Below are 17,115 nucleotides of genomic sequence, written 5' to 3'. Positions count from 1 at the left end.
CATTTCACTTTAACAGTAGCTGATGTTTCCATCTTCTTAGACAATATGTAAGAAAGCTTGACAAAAGTAAGAAAGACTACAAGTAAGTGAGATAAAATGGGGAAAAAAAGGAAAAGATTGTAGAGTAAACATTTTTCCTGAATGTCTTGTGGGATGTTGGTCACAAGTGTGGTTCACACAGATTAAGCACTAACTAAGTAAATAGGTAAATAGTGCATCCGTGACAGACCAAACATCTGCTCATAGAACTGCCACATAAACCAACTGCCTCCAAACCATGGGCACCAGATATGACCACACATAGGCTGGCCTCAGGCATTTCACTTCTTACGGGACTGTAAACACTTAATTTAAGTCCTTTGTTTGGCCAGGACCAGTGTGTGCTGTGGTAATGGCTAAATCACTATCTGTCACTGGGCACCCTGCAGTTAGTGGCACACTTGAGTTTACTTTGGCAGAAGAGCTCGTCGGTGGTGGAAGAAGACGTTCTCTGATCTTTTTACTTAAGTAAGAGTAGCAATACTACAATCTGAATATACTCACATACAAATAAAAGTCCTGCATTCCAAACTTGGCTTCATCAGAATCATGGAAATATCAGCAAAATCTGCTTAAAGCATAAAAGTATTCATTACACACCAGAATGGGATTGTCAGTGATCTATCTTTATGTTGTACTAATGGATTACTGATGCAATAACAATGCATTTGAGCAATGCTGCTGACTGTGCTAGAGGAGCTGATTTTTCTCATTTTAGTTACTATTAAGCAGCTAAATTTACTGTATAACACCTTCTTTTTTAATAATTGATTTGGTTTTTTAAATTCTAATCTCCGATAAAGTAAGTGGTAATTACAGTTGTATGTAGTAGAGTAAAAAATGCAATATTTCCTCTAAAATATAGTGGAGTCAAAGTAGAAAATGGCTTAAAAATTAAATATTCAAGTACACTTAAAAAATGTAGTTCCTTTACACCTTTTGAACCTCATTTCCCATCTTAAAAACCAAATATACCCTTAAGCTTGGGTATTCACTGGGTTAAACTGGTATGTACTACTCAGACTGAGAAACATGTACTCTACAGCTGAATCTTATTAATCAGAGGAGGAAATGACCTAAAACAACCCGTCTTTGCATTTCAAATACCCAGTGCACTTTATCCCCCCTTCTGACTTTACAAATACATCAGGCTTAAAACATTTTTCTGCCTTTTGATAAAGCCATTCCTGTGAGAATCTGCTTGTTTAGTAGCTCTGGAGGTTTTCCTGCATGCCTGGTCGGGATCAATGTCACCTTTCAGAGGGTCTGGACACTGGGCAGTTCAGGGGAAATGATGGCCACAAAGGGCTCTTTCAGCGGCACAGAGCCGTCCCCCCAGTCTGACCTAAATCTCCTCCTCCTCGCTCCCCGTCGACTCTGCTTCATAGCAGCTACTCAGACATTCAGCCTTCATCCTGGCTTCACAGGGAAGCAGAAACGAATGCCTGGTGAGGGAGTCAAACCTGCAGGGTAAAAACATGGCCCTCGGGGGGGAAGAGGCAAGTCTCTGGAGGCTTTGGGTGCCAGAAACTAATGAGATTTGATAGGTAGGAGAGACCTCAGATAGTTTTTCATCAGTCAAGTACAAGGCTGAGGTGGATGTTGTATTTAGTGTCTACATGGTGGACATTTACAGGCTTTAAATGCTTTAAAAAGATCACAGTTCTTCCATGTTTCTGCCTCAGCACTTAATCATGCTTCGTCAGATTGCTAAGTCCAAATGGCTGATTAAAACGCTGCCCAGATTATGATAAATGAGCACTGCTTTCTAAAGGAAGACAGATCTTCTACAAGCTCCACCCTCCATACGTTCCCACTCTGCTCTGTCATCAGTCTTACAGCCCCCATCTGTACAACTTTCATAGGGTTACATGTACATGTTTACACTCGGCCCCTAAGGTAAACTGAACTACATTCGCACCGATGTACATCATCGCACCACACCCCCGAACGCTCCAGAGCTTCTCGGTGCAGCCGAGCAATATTTCAGCTCCAGGTCAGGCCTGATTGATTCTCCAGGTGAGGTGTTCAGACTTGGGAAAATGAACTGGTATGTGAGTGATAACACAATGGAAGTCTGTCTGCAGCTGTGATCACATCCAGACATTGTTTCACTGCTGCCAGAAGGATCCTCAGAGAGAAGTGAATGTCTAGATGTTGAATTGTCGAGTTTTTGAAATTGCAATTTGTGAAGGAAGTGTGGTTAGCATGTGCTTTCAATGCAACATTGCTCATGCTTGTGTTATGCAACTCATAATGAACTGGAAATCATTTATTTTTGTAATACAGATTTTTATTACATTTTTACAATAAGTTAAACAACTTTATTTGCAGAGTCTCAAAATCCAGTCACACACATCTGTCAAAAAAAAACATTGCAGAACTATTTTCCAAATGAATGTTGTTGATTTCCAATAACGAAAGAACTAAAATCTTTCAAGTAAAACTGAAAATGGAACTTCATCCAAACAGAACTCATACTGAGCTCTGTCTTCTTGTTTTTTTTCTTCTGGAGTGCAAAATTACAAAAATAGATTTCCTTTTCCTCCGGGCACAAGTTTAATTAAATGAGAATCAAATGAATCCTTTAAGGGTAGAAAAAACAATTCTTAAACATGCTTAAATAATGGCACAAATGGTGAATGCAGTAACATGAAATATTGATGAGCACCAGTAGTAATTTCTGAAGCACTGCGTGAATGCCTTCAGTGACATTTTTACCTGAAACACAGTCCGAAACACAGTGACCATCTGCACACTCGCGTGCTACAGCTATCTGCCAGCAAAGCTCCCAGTGTGAGTGAATGGATGGTTACCATGACAATGTTAGATCACCATTAGGAAAAGCATGACAATATACAGTACAGATAATTCCTGCAAAGATGCTGGGTTTGAATCTAAAAACAAAGAGATCAAAGAAATGTTTTTCTTCCTTATTTGTGTATCTTAAAAGTTAATTACTTTTGTCACCTCCCTTACCGCTCTACACTCTGTTTGACAGAGATTCTTTTCTAATGCAATTAATTATTCTTTTAAAGCAATCGCTTTAAAAAAAATGCATCAGCAAAACATCTGGCGCACAAAACAACATATGACAAAAACAAACACCTTGGAGGGGGGAAAGAAGGGCAAAGCATGGTTCAATAGACTAATTTACATCATAATCACATAGTTCAAGGATCGATGAAAGACACTGCGATGTAGCGGGTGCCGTTGGTGGTGGGGAGGCCTTCGTGGAGGTGAGTCAGTCGACCTGGGTGCATGAAGCTCCAGCCTTTCCTTGGTGACTCTATGGAGCAGTTATACCTGTGGAAACGGCAGCCTCCACCCTAAAAAGGAGATCGAAAGAACAGGTTAGAATAGAAAGTGGTTGAAATTGGATTATCAGCTGTGAAATCCTGTAAGTCATGGGGTTAAGAGTATTGAGGAAGAGGAATAAGTAGGAAACCTAAGATTACATCGCAATTGATGACATCCAGACGCTCTAACATTGCAGGCAAGATTTAACCTCCCATTATACAAAGGCTTACCTGAAAGTCTGTGTCTTTGTTATTGAGGGCGATATTGATGGTGAAGGTGGAGGAGTCGTGGTGAGGCCTCAGGTACGCCTGCCTCTCAGGCGTATATTTTACCACAAAGTTCATTATAGCGTAACCCTGCCACAAAGAAACACAGAAATACGTCATGTTAGTCGACAGTTAGTGCATCTTTCAAAATATGCAGCGGAAAATCTGTCCGCAACTACCAAAGAATGTCACATGCATGTAAAAACAGGCCAGACTGAAAAGAATTTCCACTGTTTCAGCTTTTGGGCAAACAGAGGTGGGGTTGACAGCTTTTCTTTCCTTTGTTTCACCACCGAGTCCCGCTAACCTTTGTGTAATAGCCGGAGAACACTTTTAACGTGACGGGCGATATGAACTCTCTGATGAAGTGTAGCCACTCTTTATCAAACCCGATTTGCTTCATATGAATGTCGTCCGTCGGCACAGTCTCGTAGCCTCCGGAGATCCGCTTGTCCTGGGAAAGAGGAGGGAAAATAAAGCGTGCCGCGGTGTGATTAACGATGGAACAAATGACCCGCCATCCCCGAAATATGTGACCACAGTTTTCAAAGTGATGATGATGATGTGAGTGTGAGTGTGCATGTGTGTTTCAAACCGCAGGCTGCACTGTTGTCGGCCTGTGTGAGGCCCAATGACCCGTGCAGTCGGAGTATCTGTACACATTCGGTCTCCCAGGCAAACTTTGTGACACATTAATTGACCAATTTCAAACTACATAAAACAGGCCACATGAATTAGACACCATAAAAGTAAAACACAACACCATAAGCCTTTATTTTGTTGTGTTTAAAGGGTGGACCTGGAGATGATGGTAATAAAATTAGTTATATACTTCATACACTAATCCTGTGTTTATGTGAGATTGTGTATGACACGGAGATTTAAAAAGCAGCTAAAGGAGAACAGTCCACTAGTACACGTGACATCTGGGACACATTTAACCCTATAAATGGGTGTTTAAAGGTAGCTTGAAAGTAGCAGATGATTTAGTGATCTAAGACAACAAAGACCAGGTTGCTAAAATAAACCTTACAGCACAGCATGATGTGTTGTTTCCTTCCTTCCACTTCTTTGTGTTGGTGTTTGGGTCTGATTAAGTACAAAGCACACGTAACAAAACACCACAATGACGCATTAAATGGTTCATTTATAGTTGCATCATTTAACTCAGGCAGTAGAAATGAGTGAGTGCTTTGTTTCTTTTATGCTTACGAAATAAATTACAGCAAACGACTTCTTTTAAAGGGTATAAAATGGGATCTGTTGTCTGGAACTTCGCTGGCTTTTTGCGAACATACAGTATAATGTGTGTTAAATTGGTAACCTGTTATCATGAGCATTTCATTGGTGGTACCAAAATGACAAATCGACTCAAAGAAATAGTGTACATTTAAAAGAGAGTTTTAATTAATTTATCGATGTATAATTCTAGTAAAAATAAAATGTTGCTTGTTTCCATTTAACTTATTTGGAGGGAATAAACTAAGCTGCATAGCGTCATCAGAACTGTTTTTTTTAATCACTAACTGACTTGGAGAAAATAGTCAGTTATATGAAGTAAGTTGTAAGTAGTTTACTGAATGATAATTCAGTTAGTAGCCGAGGTTCCATATAGTTGTAAAATTAATTTAAAGCAAACTTTTGAAATGTTGCAAAAAACAATGTGAGTTAGACTTGTTTCTTTTACTATATTTGAAGTGAATATACTAGGCTGCGTAGTGTTGTTAGAATGTGGTGTTAAAGGCTGCACTGGCTAAAATAAAATTCTTCTGTAGAACTGGAAGGTTGCCAGTCATGCCAATCCAGTGTTTGCTATTCCTGAATGTATTTGGAAAAGGTGTTTTTTCCATCTTCCATTAACTCTTTTATGAGAAGGCAAAAACCACCTAAAGCAAACATGTAAACTTTTTTTAAATTTTGCCATTTCCATCAATCTTTTTTTAATCTGATAAATATGCACATAAAAATGCATGATGGAAACATAGCTCGCTAGTGTTTGAAACATTTTTCTATGTCATATCATGATTACCTGAGTCTTTTTAAATTTTAAAACCCTGCGTGACAAATTTTAACAAGCTCACACACGAAAATAAAATGATGAGCATGATAAAAATTATACCTAATAAACGCCTTCAAGTTAGCATTAATGTGAGAATTTTAGCATGTTAGATTTTAGCTCAAATCACTGCTGTCTGTAGCCTCACAGCCCTGCTAGCATCACTATTTCACTCTTATTAGCCATTAAATGACAATATCTTTACCTGTGGCAACATGCGGTGGGCATTTGGTCTGGTTGTTTGACATTTTTTAGATGAAACAATTATTTAATGGGCCAAAAGTAGTTAATGCAGAATGAAAATAATAATTATTAGCAGCAATAATATTATTCTTTGCACACTGCTGCACTTACAAAAGTGTGTGAACATAACCACAGAAAAAAGAAGCACTGTGCTGTTCCTGCAGTGTGACGACTGCTGTTCTGTGTTCAGGGAACCTGAACTAACGGTACTGACCTCATGTTTGCCTCCCGACCATGAGCCGTAGTGCTCCATCTCCTCAACGATTTCATCACAAGCCTTCACCGAAAAGACTGGGAACCAGAACACATCTGGACAAGGCTGCAACAACAACAGACACAAAGAGACTACTGAGAATAGACTTGAGTCACACCTTGACCTGGAGCTGTTGTGACTGTAATGCAATATCCAGTAATGCTGAAACCAGATGTTGGGATTTCTGTGTGGCATTATGTCATTCTGTTACACTGTCTGCAGCATATCTTGAAGACATACAGATATGCACATATTAATACAAACCTGCTCCAGGAAGTTCTCAGTGAAAATACGAGTGTAGTTTTGGTGGATGTATTTCTCCTTCCAGTCCTGCAAGTAGAAAGAATTTCAGATTAGTGGCTATTTTTTTGGACTGTTTGCTGACCTGCATACCTCACAGAGCTAATCCTCTCTCCCAGAGGGCGGTTTCCGGCTTGCCAAATACAGTAGTGAATCACAAAGCCCTATCAGTCAGGAGCCTTATCACACTGAAGTCATTATTTCAGAATTGTTTCACATCTGTAATCCTTCCATTATGGCTAATAACCTTTACAGGTGGCTTTTGTTTATCTCAGCTTTTCAGAAAATAGCTTCTTTTTTTTTTTTTGGAGCGTGAAGAATAATGAGAGATCATAATGACTTACCACGGGGTTTTCAAATATCTGCCACAAGTCGTTGTTGTAATGAGAAATGTTATAATTGGCTGTGGAAATGAGCCTCCCAAAGTCGTGACGGTTGGTTATGTACATGAAGACTCCCTGCAGCAAACAGGAAAAGTTTGTTCAGTTTCATAAAACTTAGAGAGGCAAAAAAATCTCCAGTGTCTCAACCATATCTCTATAAGCATAATACATGCAGATCTACAGTGCATGAGCACTCATCAGTGGTTAACACTGGCATAAAACCTGAGAAACTGTTACTTGTGGCAAACTACTAAACAGCTTCATTTGCACAAAAATGAGAATAAAGTCTGATTTAAGTGTGTTTGAACACACTAAAATCAACTGTTTTCAACTTAGATATAACCAAAACAGATGTAGATACCATATAAATAATCTACGATTATTTATGGGTGGGGGGCTGCAGGGATGTTGGTGGTGGAGGGGGGACAGGACAGGGTCGGGCAGTGAGGGGTGAGGAGTGGGAGAACAGGAACAGAGGAGTGCTTGGGACAAAGCGAATCCAGGAATGATATTCCCTTTACTGTGAAGCATGGGGAGAGGGTTGTGTAGGTGTGAATTTGGACTCACTATCAGACTAGGCTTTGCATGAGACAAAAATGATTAATTAGGGATGGTTTTACAATCTCCTGGTGTGCGTTTCCAAAATGCTAATGTACAAAATCATTTTGTGAAAGCTGTAATTTAGACCAGACGCTTTACGTGAGTTAAAGTGAAATAGTGCTGGAGCCTAGTCTGAGATCAGTCAGTGGGTTTAGAGGGAGCAGCTGGTTACATTTGTTTGCTGTAAGGTTTTTGCTGTTCAGGGTAAAGCATCAGGACAGAGGACTTGCATGTGGACTGACTCTCTAACCTTCTTTTCTCCTCCGTGATCTCCGCTCGGAAATGATTACAAAGACAGGACAGAAAACAGGTCTTTCTCTTTCTAGCTGACACAAATCTGGTTTAACCCTGAACTCATCACAAACAAAAAAGGTCAACATCAATTTCCAAAGAGCTGCCAGTCATCCTAATTTCTTATGCAAGGACAAAGGCAGCGACACAGACAGCAGCTCAGTATCAAAATGTTAACGATATGTGTGTAACTTCCCAATCTGAAATTATACATGGTATATTCATGTAAATTCCAATGGAGAATGCATGTAGGAAAGACTCAAATTCTATGTTATCATTCATCAAAAACCTACAAATTTACAGAATTTACCTTGGTGTCTAAGCAATCTTCTATCAAATCATTTCAAGTCTTTTGCATTAGAAAAGAGTCTGCCTATGAAATTCATCAAAGCTCAAATCAGCTTCTGATTGCTAACCCATTGGAAATGGATGTTTCAGAATACAAAGTAATCAAAAACAAGTGGAAACCTTTGGGGGCCTGAGCATATGGAATGATTCCGGAGAAGGGGAGTCTTTTTCTCTGTGACTGGTCTAAAATAAAGGAGAAGCATCATGTAAATACGATAACATGAACGATTATTTCAGAATAAGAGACAGAGTGACAGTTGAAATATACATGTCACATACATAGGAACACAGGAGGAGAGGAAATGCGCCTGCGTGAAGCAAGATTCCTTCTGAAGCTGATGTTTTTGTGGGTTAACATGGGAAGAAGGCATGCTGGGGAAAGGACCAAGCAATCCAAAATTAGACTGACTTTGGATCAGGCGTGGTAGTAGTTAAGTGCTGAGCGCAGGTGACATGTCAGTGGCATGAAGCACAGCTGGGTGAAGAGCTTAAAAGCGGAAAGAAAATGCGTAACAGATGAGAGAAGTGTCGTCAGATTGCCAGCCGGGCGTTGCAACTGGTTGCACTGACTGTGGTCATGACAATGAGGGCAAAAGAAAGGGGAGGATGATGGGATACAAGTGGAGCAGAGAACCTTAATGCACCATAGAGCAACTATAAACAGAGGAGGGTCATGCCTCGATGACAGACAAAAACGAACATTCATACTTGCCAGTCTTTGATTTCCACTGAGCTGTTGACTTTTACCACCAGTTACATTTTTAAACTAGCTGCGCTGACTCTTTCCAGTACATAAATACAGAACATTTATTTTTGACTATAAATATCCCTAAACATGGCTATGACCCTATGCAGACATGTTCTTAAAGCAGAGATAATATTTAAACATTCACAGGATGTTTACAATCCTGAGACAAGAATCCCTTCAGATGGCGGCCGTGCTTTCTCACCATTTCTCTGGCATTTCTACACAAAGCCATATCTGGGTCCAGTTTCTCCAGAACAAAGTAGTTCCTTTCTTTCAGCTCATTCCTTAAGACACTTCCCTTGACAAGGTATACATGTGCCATGTAAGGAATGTTCCACACGCCCCTAGAAATAACAAAACACAGATAAAGGAAGTGTGCATTTTGCAGTGCTGGAGGAGATTTTTGACATTTCATCACTGATACCATTTATGGTTACAAGTGTGGAATTTATTGGTGATCTTGGTGGTGTGTTAAAATAAGACTACATGTCAAATGTGGTGCTGATTCTTTTGTCTACTTGGTCAAAAATACATAGCAGACCATTTTTGCTGCTGATTATATTTGTGTTTCCAGCGTGGTTGGTGAATGTTTGTTCCTCTGTGCCATCTGGATGCCATTTTTACTCATGTTCAAATACAGACAGAAGTGGTGAAGCTGACTATAATGCTTTTCACACCTCATGCTCACGAATAAATCACTGCTTAGTTAGGTGGTGGCTTTGAAATGTATTGTATCGAATATTCTAGGGTGTAGCTCAAAATAAAGGCTTGTGGTTTATGCTAAATGCGAACTGCTGCAACTGTTTTTATTTACAGATCCATCGCTAACATGCAGATGCAGCAAAATGCAAAAAGCCGTATCTCTGTGCAACCTGATTGCCCTTGAGACTTACACGCGTTTTCTCTGCACAATGTCAACATAATCCTCGGAGCGAGCGTAATAACCATCCAGACTCAGGGCTCCCCAGAAGTTGGACCACAGCTTGCTGTGACGAGTGACAAGGGGACCAATTATTTTTCTGTAGAGAAGCAGGAGACAAAGTGGAGAGATGGTAATTCTGTCAGAGCAGATAAAACTCAGTGAATCTCACAGACAGGCAGCCACCTAATGTATTGAATCTTTTTTTTGGTGGTAAAACCAGTGTGCTGCATATTAAAGATCAACCCTCTAGCTGGAAAGTTACAATCACTGGCAAGTCACTGACAGATTGTAGAAATGAGTAACGCAAACCAGACCTGTGCATCATGGCGGAATAAATTCAAGTAAATGTAATGGCTTTCTTGTTGCAGCAGGCTTTAAAACAAAACGGAATCTGGTCTATTTCTTAGAATTTGCATGAAATATAGACACAGGATTTTTCCACTGCTGTTCTTTTAGACTTACAAACCAAAAACCGCATTGAAAGTGTATTTTTTTTCTATTAAATAATCAGTGCAGACTTAAAATAATTGAACCATAAATCATAGTGTATGGATGCAAATGGACACGCAACAGTATACTAATGGTAAATTTTCTTGGTTGAGATAGATTGGACTTTCCTCCCGCAACAACCCCTGCGCCAGCAAAGAATTCTCATGCTGCCTTTAAATATCCTAGAAAGGCTTTTGCTTCGCATGCCTCCGACAGATCACAATACCATGCCACAGCCACAATGACATCTCGTTTATGGGAAGCTTTCTTCCCCATCATGAGCTACAGAGGGGAAAAAAGGGTTTGCATGTTTGTTTTTTGTATAATGCAAAGTGGCATTTCGGGGTTAGTGCGACAGACTCTTTCGCTATTTCCATGTGGCCAGGCAAAAAACAGGAAGCCAGAGCAGCTTATTTTAAAACTTTAATTTACTCGACTGTAATGCTCCTGCGGTTTTGCCACTTGAGGGGTAAATTGAATGGTTCAGTGATCACAACAACTACCAAGGAGGCTGTTTGAACGGGTTCCAGTGCGGCTTCTGCTCCAGCTGCCGTGTCATTACCTGTTTTGCTCAATGAGGAGCTTCACCGTCTGTCTGTTAGTGAGCATGACATCGGAATCGATGCTGAAGTAGTAGTCGCACGTGGCATCCTTACGGCAAAGGTCCCTGATGGGGAAAAAGAATAGACATGGCACAGCAAATAGTAATTTTTCAATCTAGAGTGAATTGCAGTCAATGAAATGCATGGAAGTAATCAGTGTCACAAGTTCAAATTTATCAGCTTTTAAGTATATGATGCCAATTTTCAATTGCAGAGTCAGATTCAGAACCGGACTCACACTGAGTATTTTTAGACCTCCAGTGGATAATGCGATCTTGATTAGAGACTGCTAATAAACCGTCGACTTCTTCATTATAGGGCTGTCATGACCAGTGTATTTAGGCATGCTGTGCTTTGGATGGGATCTCTGTGATGTGGCCTTACAGACTGAATTATTAGAATGATAACAGACTATTTCTCAACACTGAGGATAAATGGAAAGCCCATAGACAAGCAAATGAGGATAGAGAGAGATTCCACCTGTGGGACTGCTGCATCCCACAGTATATCACATGGAAACTCCTCTACAGCCCAGCAAAGGGAGGACACATTATCAAAACCCCACAAGAGATAAATACTGAGCTGAATAAGTTCCAACCAAACTGCAAGAAATTTCTCAAATGAACACCTGGATGTCAAGAAAGTCCATCACTGAGAGTGAGGCATCACCAAGGGAACAAGACATTAACTCTGTTAAATATTTATGCTTTTCTCAGCTACAGCTGTTTTCCTAAACCGTCACTATGCAAGCACCATTTAGATGTTCAAAAGTAATTTACGGTTAATCTGTGGTGCCGCAGTGGATCACAAAACTCAAGGACAAATTGGATGACGGCTTTTCAGACATGGATCGAAGAAAGGAAAGGGAAACTGCCAAACAGTCACTGTTGCCTGCCCCCTTTTACATGAACATAGATCCATGTATCTTGTTACATCAACTCTGTGTTGAGATTTAGGGAGTTATTCAACACAGAGGTAGTTTTTCAGTGCCATTTCTTTGTTTTTCTTTATATCTATAAATAGTGTTTCTGGATCAGTTTTTTAAAATTTGCAATATAAGAAATTACCCTTGGCAGAGGACTGAAATCTCCAAATGTCCTTCTCGTTACTTTAAAAAGCAACAGCGGCAGTAAAAACTGTATTTCACTCTGTGAATAACCTTCCATGCGGATAACAGATCGACTATGAACCGTTAAACCACTATTAATCGTTGCCAACACAACTTTCATCTGGTTTCACCAGTTTTGCTCTTCAAACCACAGATTCTGAAAGATGATATATTTATAAGCAGCATACATACATGCCCATGTTCCTGGCCTCTCCTTGGCTCAGATTTTCTTCTGGCCCCACAACCTTGAAACTGCTGAACACATTCCTGTTCTCCTCCCAGAACCTCTGGATGTGCTTCTCGTGGTAAACCTCCTGAGCAGGGAGCCAATATTAATGGATTAAAAGCTACATATAAGGAGACGTGTTGTAGAGATCTCAAGAAAAAAACAAAAAACAAAAAAAAATCTGTGAGCAGCTGCATACACTCACATTGTTGTGAACAAAAATTTTGAGTTTATCCTTGGGATAATCCAAGGTCAGCAGACGCTGGAAGAATTCGGGAAGAAATGGAGTCGGCTGCTCGATGAATACGCCAACCAACACGTTTGGATACTCCTGTTTAGATTAGAGGAGAGACAAATTAGAGCTATTTTAAACAACCAGTCGCAGTGATGGAACACTATTTAACATAAATCACAGAGGATTTTGACATTTCAAGTTTCACATAAACAAACAGGGAAGTTGCTGCAGATGTCTTTGCCTTAACGCCACTTACTTGGTCTTAGGCTACAGATTTAACCCCAGCATTGCAAGTATTCTGTGCCACAAGTTTACATTCATAATTAATGTGATCTGTGCATAAAATTATTGGATATCCCTTGCTTTTACAGAGTAGGCCAGCTGATGTTAGGGGACTATTGAAGTCCCGCTAGATAAAGTCCCACTGGGTAAGCATATTAAAAACCCATTCTCGAAATGATCGTTCAGACAGCTTGGACAAAAAAGAGAAATAAAGCAAAAGACAAAGAGAAGAGAAGAGAGGAGGAAAGACTTTCCCATGACACTCATTTCCAGCCCACACAGCTCAGTCTGGACTGCTGATCCTCTTGACCAGTTCACAGAAAAGGTCTGGGCCAAGGATGAAAAGGGATCCGAGTAGAACCATCTAATTTGTGAGTTCCGCAATGACTGTGTTTTAGGCACAAGAGGCGGAAACTCATGCATCAATGTGAGGTTAAATTGTTACATCAAGACAGTGGACAGGCTGAAGAGTGAAAGGAGTAGCAAAGAGGGCAGTGTGCTAAACTGAGGCTTTTTTATTATAGCAGAGAGAAGCAACACCTCAACTTTCATTAAACACAAGAGACTAAACTACAGTGGCGCAGTCAGTGAAGTGGTCTGCCTGGCACTTTTTTGGGTCTTTAGTGGTGTGAAACTCACAGTGACCTCAGTTCAATCCCAAAATCAAAGTACACAAAGAACCGTGCAGGGTTTCCTGTGAACTACGTTTAACCCACAAGACAGGCCTGGACACAGTGTGGCCAGAGTTTCCACATGACCTGATCTTCCAGAAGTTTTTGTCCCAAACAAACAGAGGGGCAAAGTGGAATGAAATACCTTCACTAAATTACACATTATTGAAAAGCAATGTTTTCTGCAATCATTATGGAAGGTCACTGAGAGGAGCTTTAACAGAGATGCCTTTGACGTAGCTGGGTTTGTACTGAATCAGCTCCAGTTAAACTATTGAGGCACATTTATTTTTGGAGCCTACAGGATTACGGTAAATCTTAAGGGATTTGTGTCTCGATATTAGATTTTGCGACAAGCGCTGTGCTGTTCGTGAACACCTTGATGTTATTAGGGATGGATTTTGTTCCGTCTCGAACAAACTATTTTAAGATAAATAAAAATAACTGAGATCCTGTGTTGGCTTCGGTGCTCTGCTCAGTGACATTCTTGACGGATGCAACCACACAGTCAGAGACGTTTCCTAGTGCCTGCCATTATTGCTGTCTATACATTGCCAGCCTTGGCTGAACTCTGACAAATTTTCAGCGTAACCACTATAACTTACTATTGTGGATACAATCCCATACTGAGGAGCCCACTAAAAGGCAGCCTGGTCGACAGTGACACCCCTTTAAATGAGACCTTCTGAAAACCTCAGAAGCCATATCCTGCACCACAGCCATGCAATGCTTCCTCTTGCCCAAGAAGTTCCCCTCGCACTTATGCTCTTTTAAAAGGGTCCAAAAGGGCGAACAGACACATAACCTGTTATTGCTGTGCGGCACCAGTAGTCTTGCTTATCTGTTCAGGAGTTGGACTCCTCTCCTGCTGTCTAGACAGTCGCTGATAGATGTATGGTTCATGCTCGAAGACCTGGCAATGCTTCATCCTTTCCAGTGTCCGCAGGACTGGAGGCTAAAGACAAACTTCCCACAGGAAAAAAGGACAGCAAACAGAGGGAAAAAGGCTTAATTCAAAGCACTTACTTTCAGCTGAGACAAATCCACAACATCGTCATCACAGTGGCTGCAGCCGTGTTCATAGTTCCAAGCGTTGGGGACGTAGTTTCCCAAGTAGTTCAAGTACATCTGTGAGGGAAAACATTTAAATCAGGTGAACGATCTTTTTAATGTTTCCACAGGGTTCACAAAAAACATGTTTATGATGTGTTTAAAATAACCTACCCTGGAATACAACTGTGGATATTCAAATTTATAGTAAGAATGAAGGATGACTGGGCAGAGTCGCTTATAGTTCAAACAAAAGACGTCAGAGTTATAAATGTCTCTTGTACTGAAGCTTCAATCTACTGTAATCATTCTTTCTCTTCTTTTCCAAAGCCATCTCTTCCTCTTAAAGGGAACTTGGCAAGATAACCGGAAAATTATAATAAACTAATGGTCACACATCCAGCTAGGCAGCCCACGATGGTCAGAAACCACTGCTAGGACATGGGTTCTTTCTGTGATGTGCCGTTTACTGGGCTTTTCTTCCAGCTGTTCAGGCCTCTGGGAGGAATGACTCAATAGTTTGGTGGGTTTGGTTCATTACCAAGGAAGACCAGACACAGGCAGTGGAATGAGACTTTTCAGGAGTAAGGGGAAGTGAGAGACCAGAAAAGAACTCCACAGAATGATAGCAGTATCATACGGACATCCTGCTTTTTAGCTTACTCTCTCATTCTAATTTACAGAGAGTGATGGCAAAGAGAAAATGGGGAACACATGGGCAGAAGTGTTACAGCCTTGTTTTGGCCAGACCTCTCTCCTCCATTTAATATATAGCTGGCTTTTAGAGCTGGGGTTACTGGCAGGTATTTTGTGATGAATGTTAGATGGCCAAAAATCTAAAGGGTATGGGCCAGCAGAGCTCATCTGCAAGAAGGGAAAAGTTCGGTAATGCAACCTAAAGCCAGTGTTTGTCTTGAGGATAATTAACTTGAAAGTATGTATGGTGAGCTATAAGCAGACTGCATTAGATGCGGGTGAGATTTCTTACTCACTTTGGTGTTTCCGTTGCCATGGACAACCACTGGCAGAGAGTCGTATGCTGTGTTTCTAACTCTTACTCGGCCCGTTCCAAACTTCAGAAGCACTTCATCTGCCAGAAAAGGGGAACACGAGACATTACAGGCCAGGTTATGAAAATTGACTTTCCACATGTGCAACAGTGAAGGTTTACAACGTCTAAATTCCCAAACCTGCAAGTTCTCACATAAATCAGAGTGTAGCAGTAAAAATGGACTATGATGCGTAAGGTTGCTACATCAAAACCTATTTCATGAATAGTGTTAATCCTGTCAGTCGCACGCTGAGTTTAAAATATACAGATTAGCAGGAAATTCAGTCATAGAATTTAGTTTTTTTGATTTCTTACCAACAGCTCCGTTCAAGTTCTGGAAAATCTGGCACTTGTGGTCCAAAGTCATGTTTAAAGTTTCCTAAAAGACATAAACACAGAGAAGTTTGCTGAGTCATCCTAGATAAATTTCCCAGATTAAATGTTGGCCTTGATACACGATACTCACTCGCTGCAATGGATCCAAGTATATTTTTGTGTAGAAGAGCTGGTCGTCGTCATTGTCGTGGAGGTTCCACTGTGAAACTATTCTGTTTATGTATGGAGCATAGCCAATTATACCTGCAAGTAAAAAACAGTGTGAAACGCATGTACAGCTGTAAAGTATAGGGTGAGAGACGTTTACAAGGTCATATACAACTGGCAGACTGTTGGTGACAATTATCTGCTGGCTCCATGGTCTGAAGACTTCATCCTGGAAAGCCTCAACGCCTCAAACAAAGTGTGATTTTTGGCAATTATCCCAAGCACACATGAAATGGGCAGAGACTTTCTCTTCCCACAGTCTGTAGATAGAAAGAGGTGCTATAATGTGGCGTAAGAAAGCTGTAATCTACAAGTTATGACTGTCTCACAGCTCACTGCTAGTTGAACTTCTGCAAATATGCGTGCTACTGTAGTATGTCGCACACTCTAAATGTATATTCTCATCGCAAGCTCTACTCCAGTTTCCCCCTGTGTCTCCTCTTTCTCCTTCCCTTGCTGAAGGACACTGACCACAGGGCCAGATTGCAGGGTTTCGTTATGTTGCTAGTGTGCGCCGTTTTGCATCCCATCATTTAAAGAAAGCCTCAGACACTGTAAACAAGTCGATGGATAGACATGACATAATCCAAATGGCAGGAATGAGAAAAAAGGTTCAAAGGGAATCATCAATCAAGTGGACGTTTTATGCAGATCATATTGCTGGTAGCCGGACCTCTTCTGCTGATCCTGGGAAAATGCTGGGAAGTATACGCCTTTTGGTCCAGTCCTTATAGGAAAAATCATTGGTCTGTACTTCCCTTTAAGATAACATAGTGTAAAATAATCTCACTGCAAAGTTCCACAAAGCAACATGAAGCAACAGAGTTTGTTTTTAGTACACGTGGGCTTGGACAGACTTTATGTTCCAGAAAACAACTTTTTTTTATCGCACTTTTGGTGCTGAAGTCTCTCCAGTGGTTTCAGGTGATTAGTTTCAAACATTATCAGCTTGGAGAGTGAATTACCTTTCTTCAGTATGTAATTCCTGCTGCTAGGGGTCTCAATCGAAACAATTCTAAAAGATGTAGTTCAATGCAGTAGTGTGGGATCATGGGATTTGTTGTCTTCACCACCACTGCTAGTGAAAATCTGATTTCCTTATTAGGTAA

At 40.6% G+C, this 17,115-nt stretch overlaps 1 protein-coding gene across 2 annotated transcripts in view; it reads right to left on the bottom strand.

The window, feature by feature from the left end:
- Nucleotides 1-2,310: 2,310 nt before the first annotated feature.
- The window catches only part of plod2 (procollagen-lysine, 2-oxoglutarate 5-dioxygenase 2), a 34,307-nt gene continuing 19,502 nt past the window's right edge, over nucleotides 2,311-17,115 (bottom strand). Inside the window, exons 5-20 of one of the 2 annotated variants that reach the window (XM_023265009.3) lie at nucleotides 15,930-16,042; nucleotides 15,779-15,842; nucleotides 15,405-15,502; nucleotides 14,389-14,490; nucleotides 12,380-12,505; nucleotides 12,141-12,262; nucleotides 10,801-10,905; nucleotides 9,721-9,846; nucleotides 9,030-9,171; nucleotides 8,200-8,262; nucleotides 6,802-6,915; nucleotides 6,422-6,487; nucleotides 6,119-6,223; nucleotides 3,913-4,059; nucleotides 3,570-3,695; nucleotides 2,311-3,368 (exon numbers count right to left, since the gene is read on the bottom strand). In XM_023265009.3, the coding sequence (XP_023120777.2) occupies nucleotides 3,213-3,368; nucleotides 3,570-3,695; nucleotides 3,913-4,059; nucleotides 6,119-6,223; nucleotides 6,422-6,487; nucleotides 6,802-6,915; nucleotides 8,200-8,262; nucleotides 9,030-9,171; nucleotides 9,721-9,846; nucleotides 10,801-10,905; nucleotides 12,141-12,262; nucleotides 12,380-12,505; nucleotides 14,389-14,490; nucleotides 15,405-15,502; nucleotides 15,779-15,842; nucleotides 15,930-16,042 (1,775 nt within the window). In that variant the 3' untranslated portion in view covers nucleotides 2,311-3,212. The remainder of the gene's footprint in view (nucleotides 3,369-3,569; nucleotides 3,696-3,912; nucleotides 4,060-6,118; nucleotides 6,224-6,421; nucleotides 6,488-6,801; nucleotides 6,916-8,199; nucleotides 8,263-9,029; nucleotides 9,172-9,720; nucleotides 9,847-10,800; nucleotides 10,906-12,140; nucleotides 12,263-12,379; nucleotides 12,506-14,388; nucleotides 14,491-15,404; nucleotides 15,503-15,778; nucleotides 15,843-15,929; nucleotides 16,043-17,115) is intronic. The other variant, XM_023265010.3, reaches the window with a different exon arrangement.

The sequence above is a fragment of the Amphiprion ocellaris genome, chromosome 22, assembly GCF_022539595.1.
Source record: "Amphiprion ocellaris isolate individual 3 ecotype Okinawa chromosome 22, ASM2253959v1, whole genome shotgun sequence".
Classification (NCBI taxonomy): domain Eukaryota; kingdom Metazoa; phylum Chordata; class Actinopteri; family Pomacentridae; genus Amphiprion; species Amphiprion ocellaris.
Note: the sequence above shows the minus strand (reverse complement) of the source record. Positions and strands in the feature narration are given on the sequence as shown.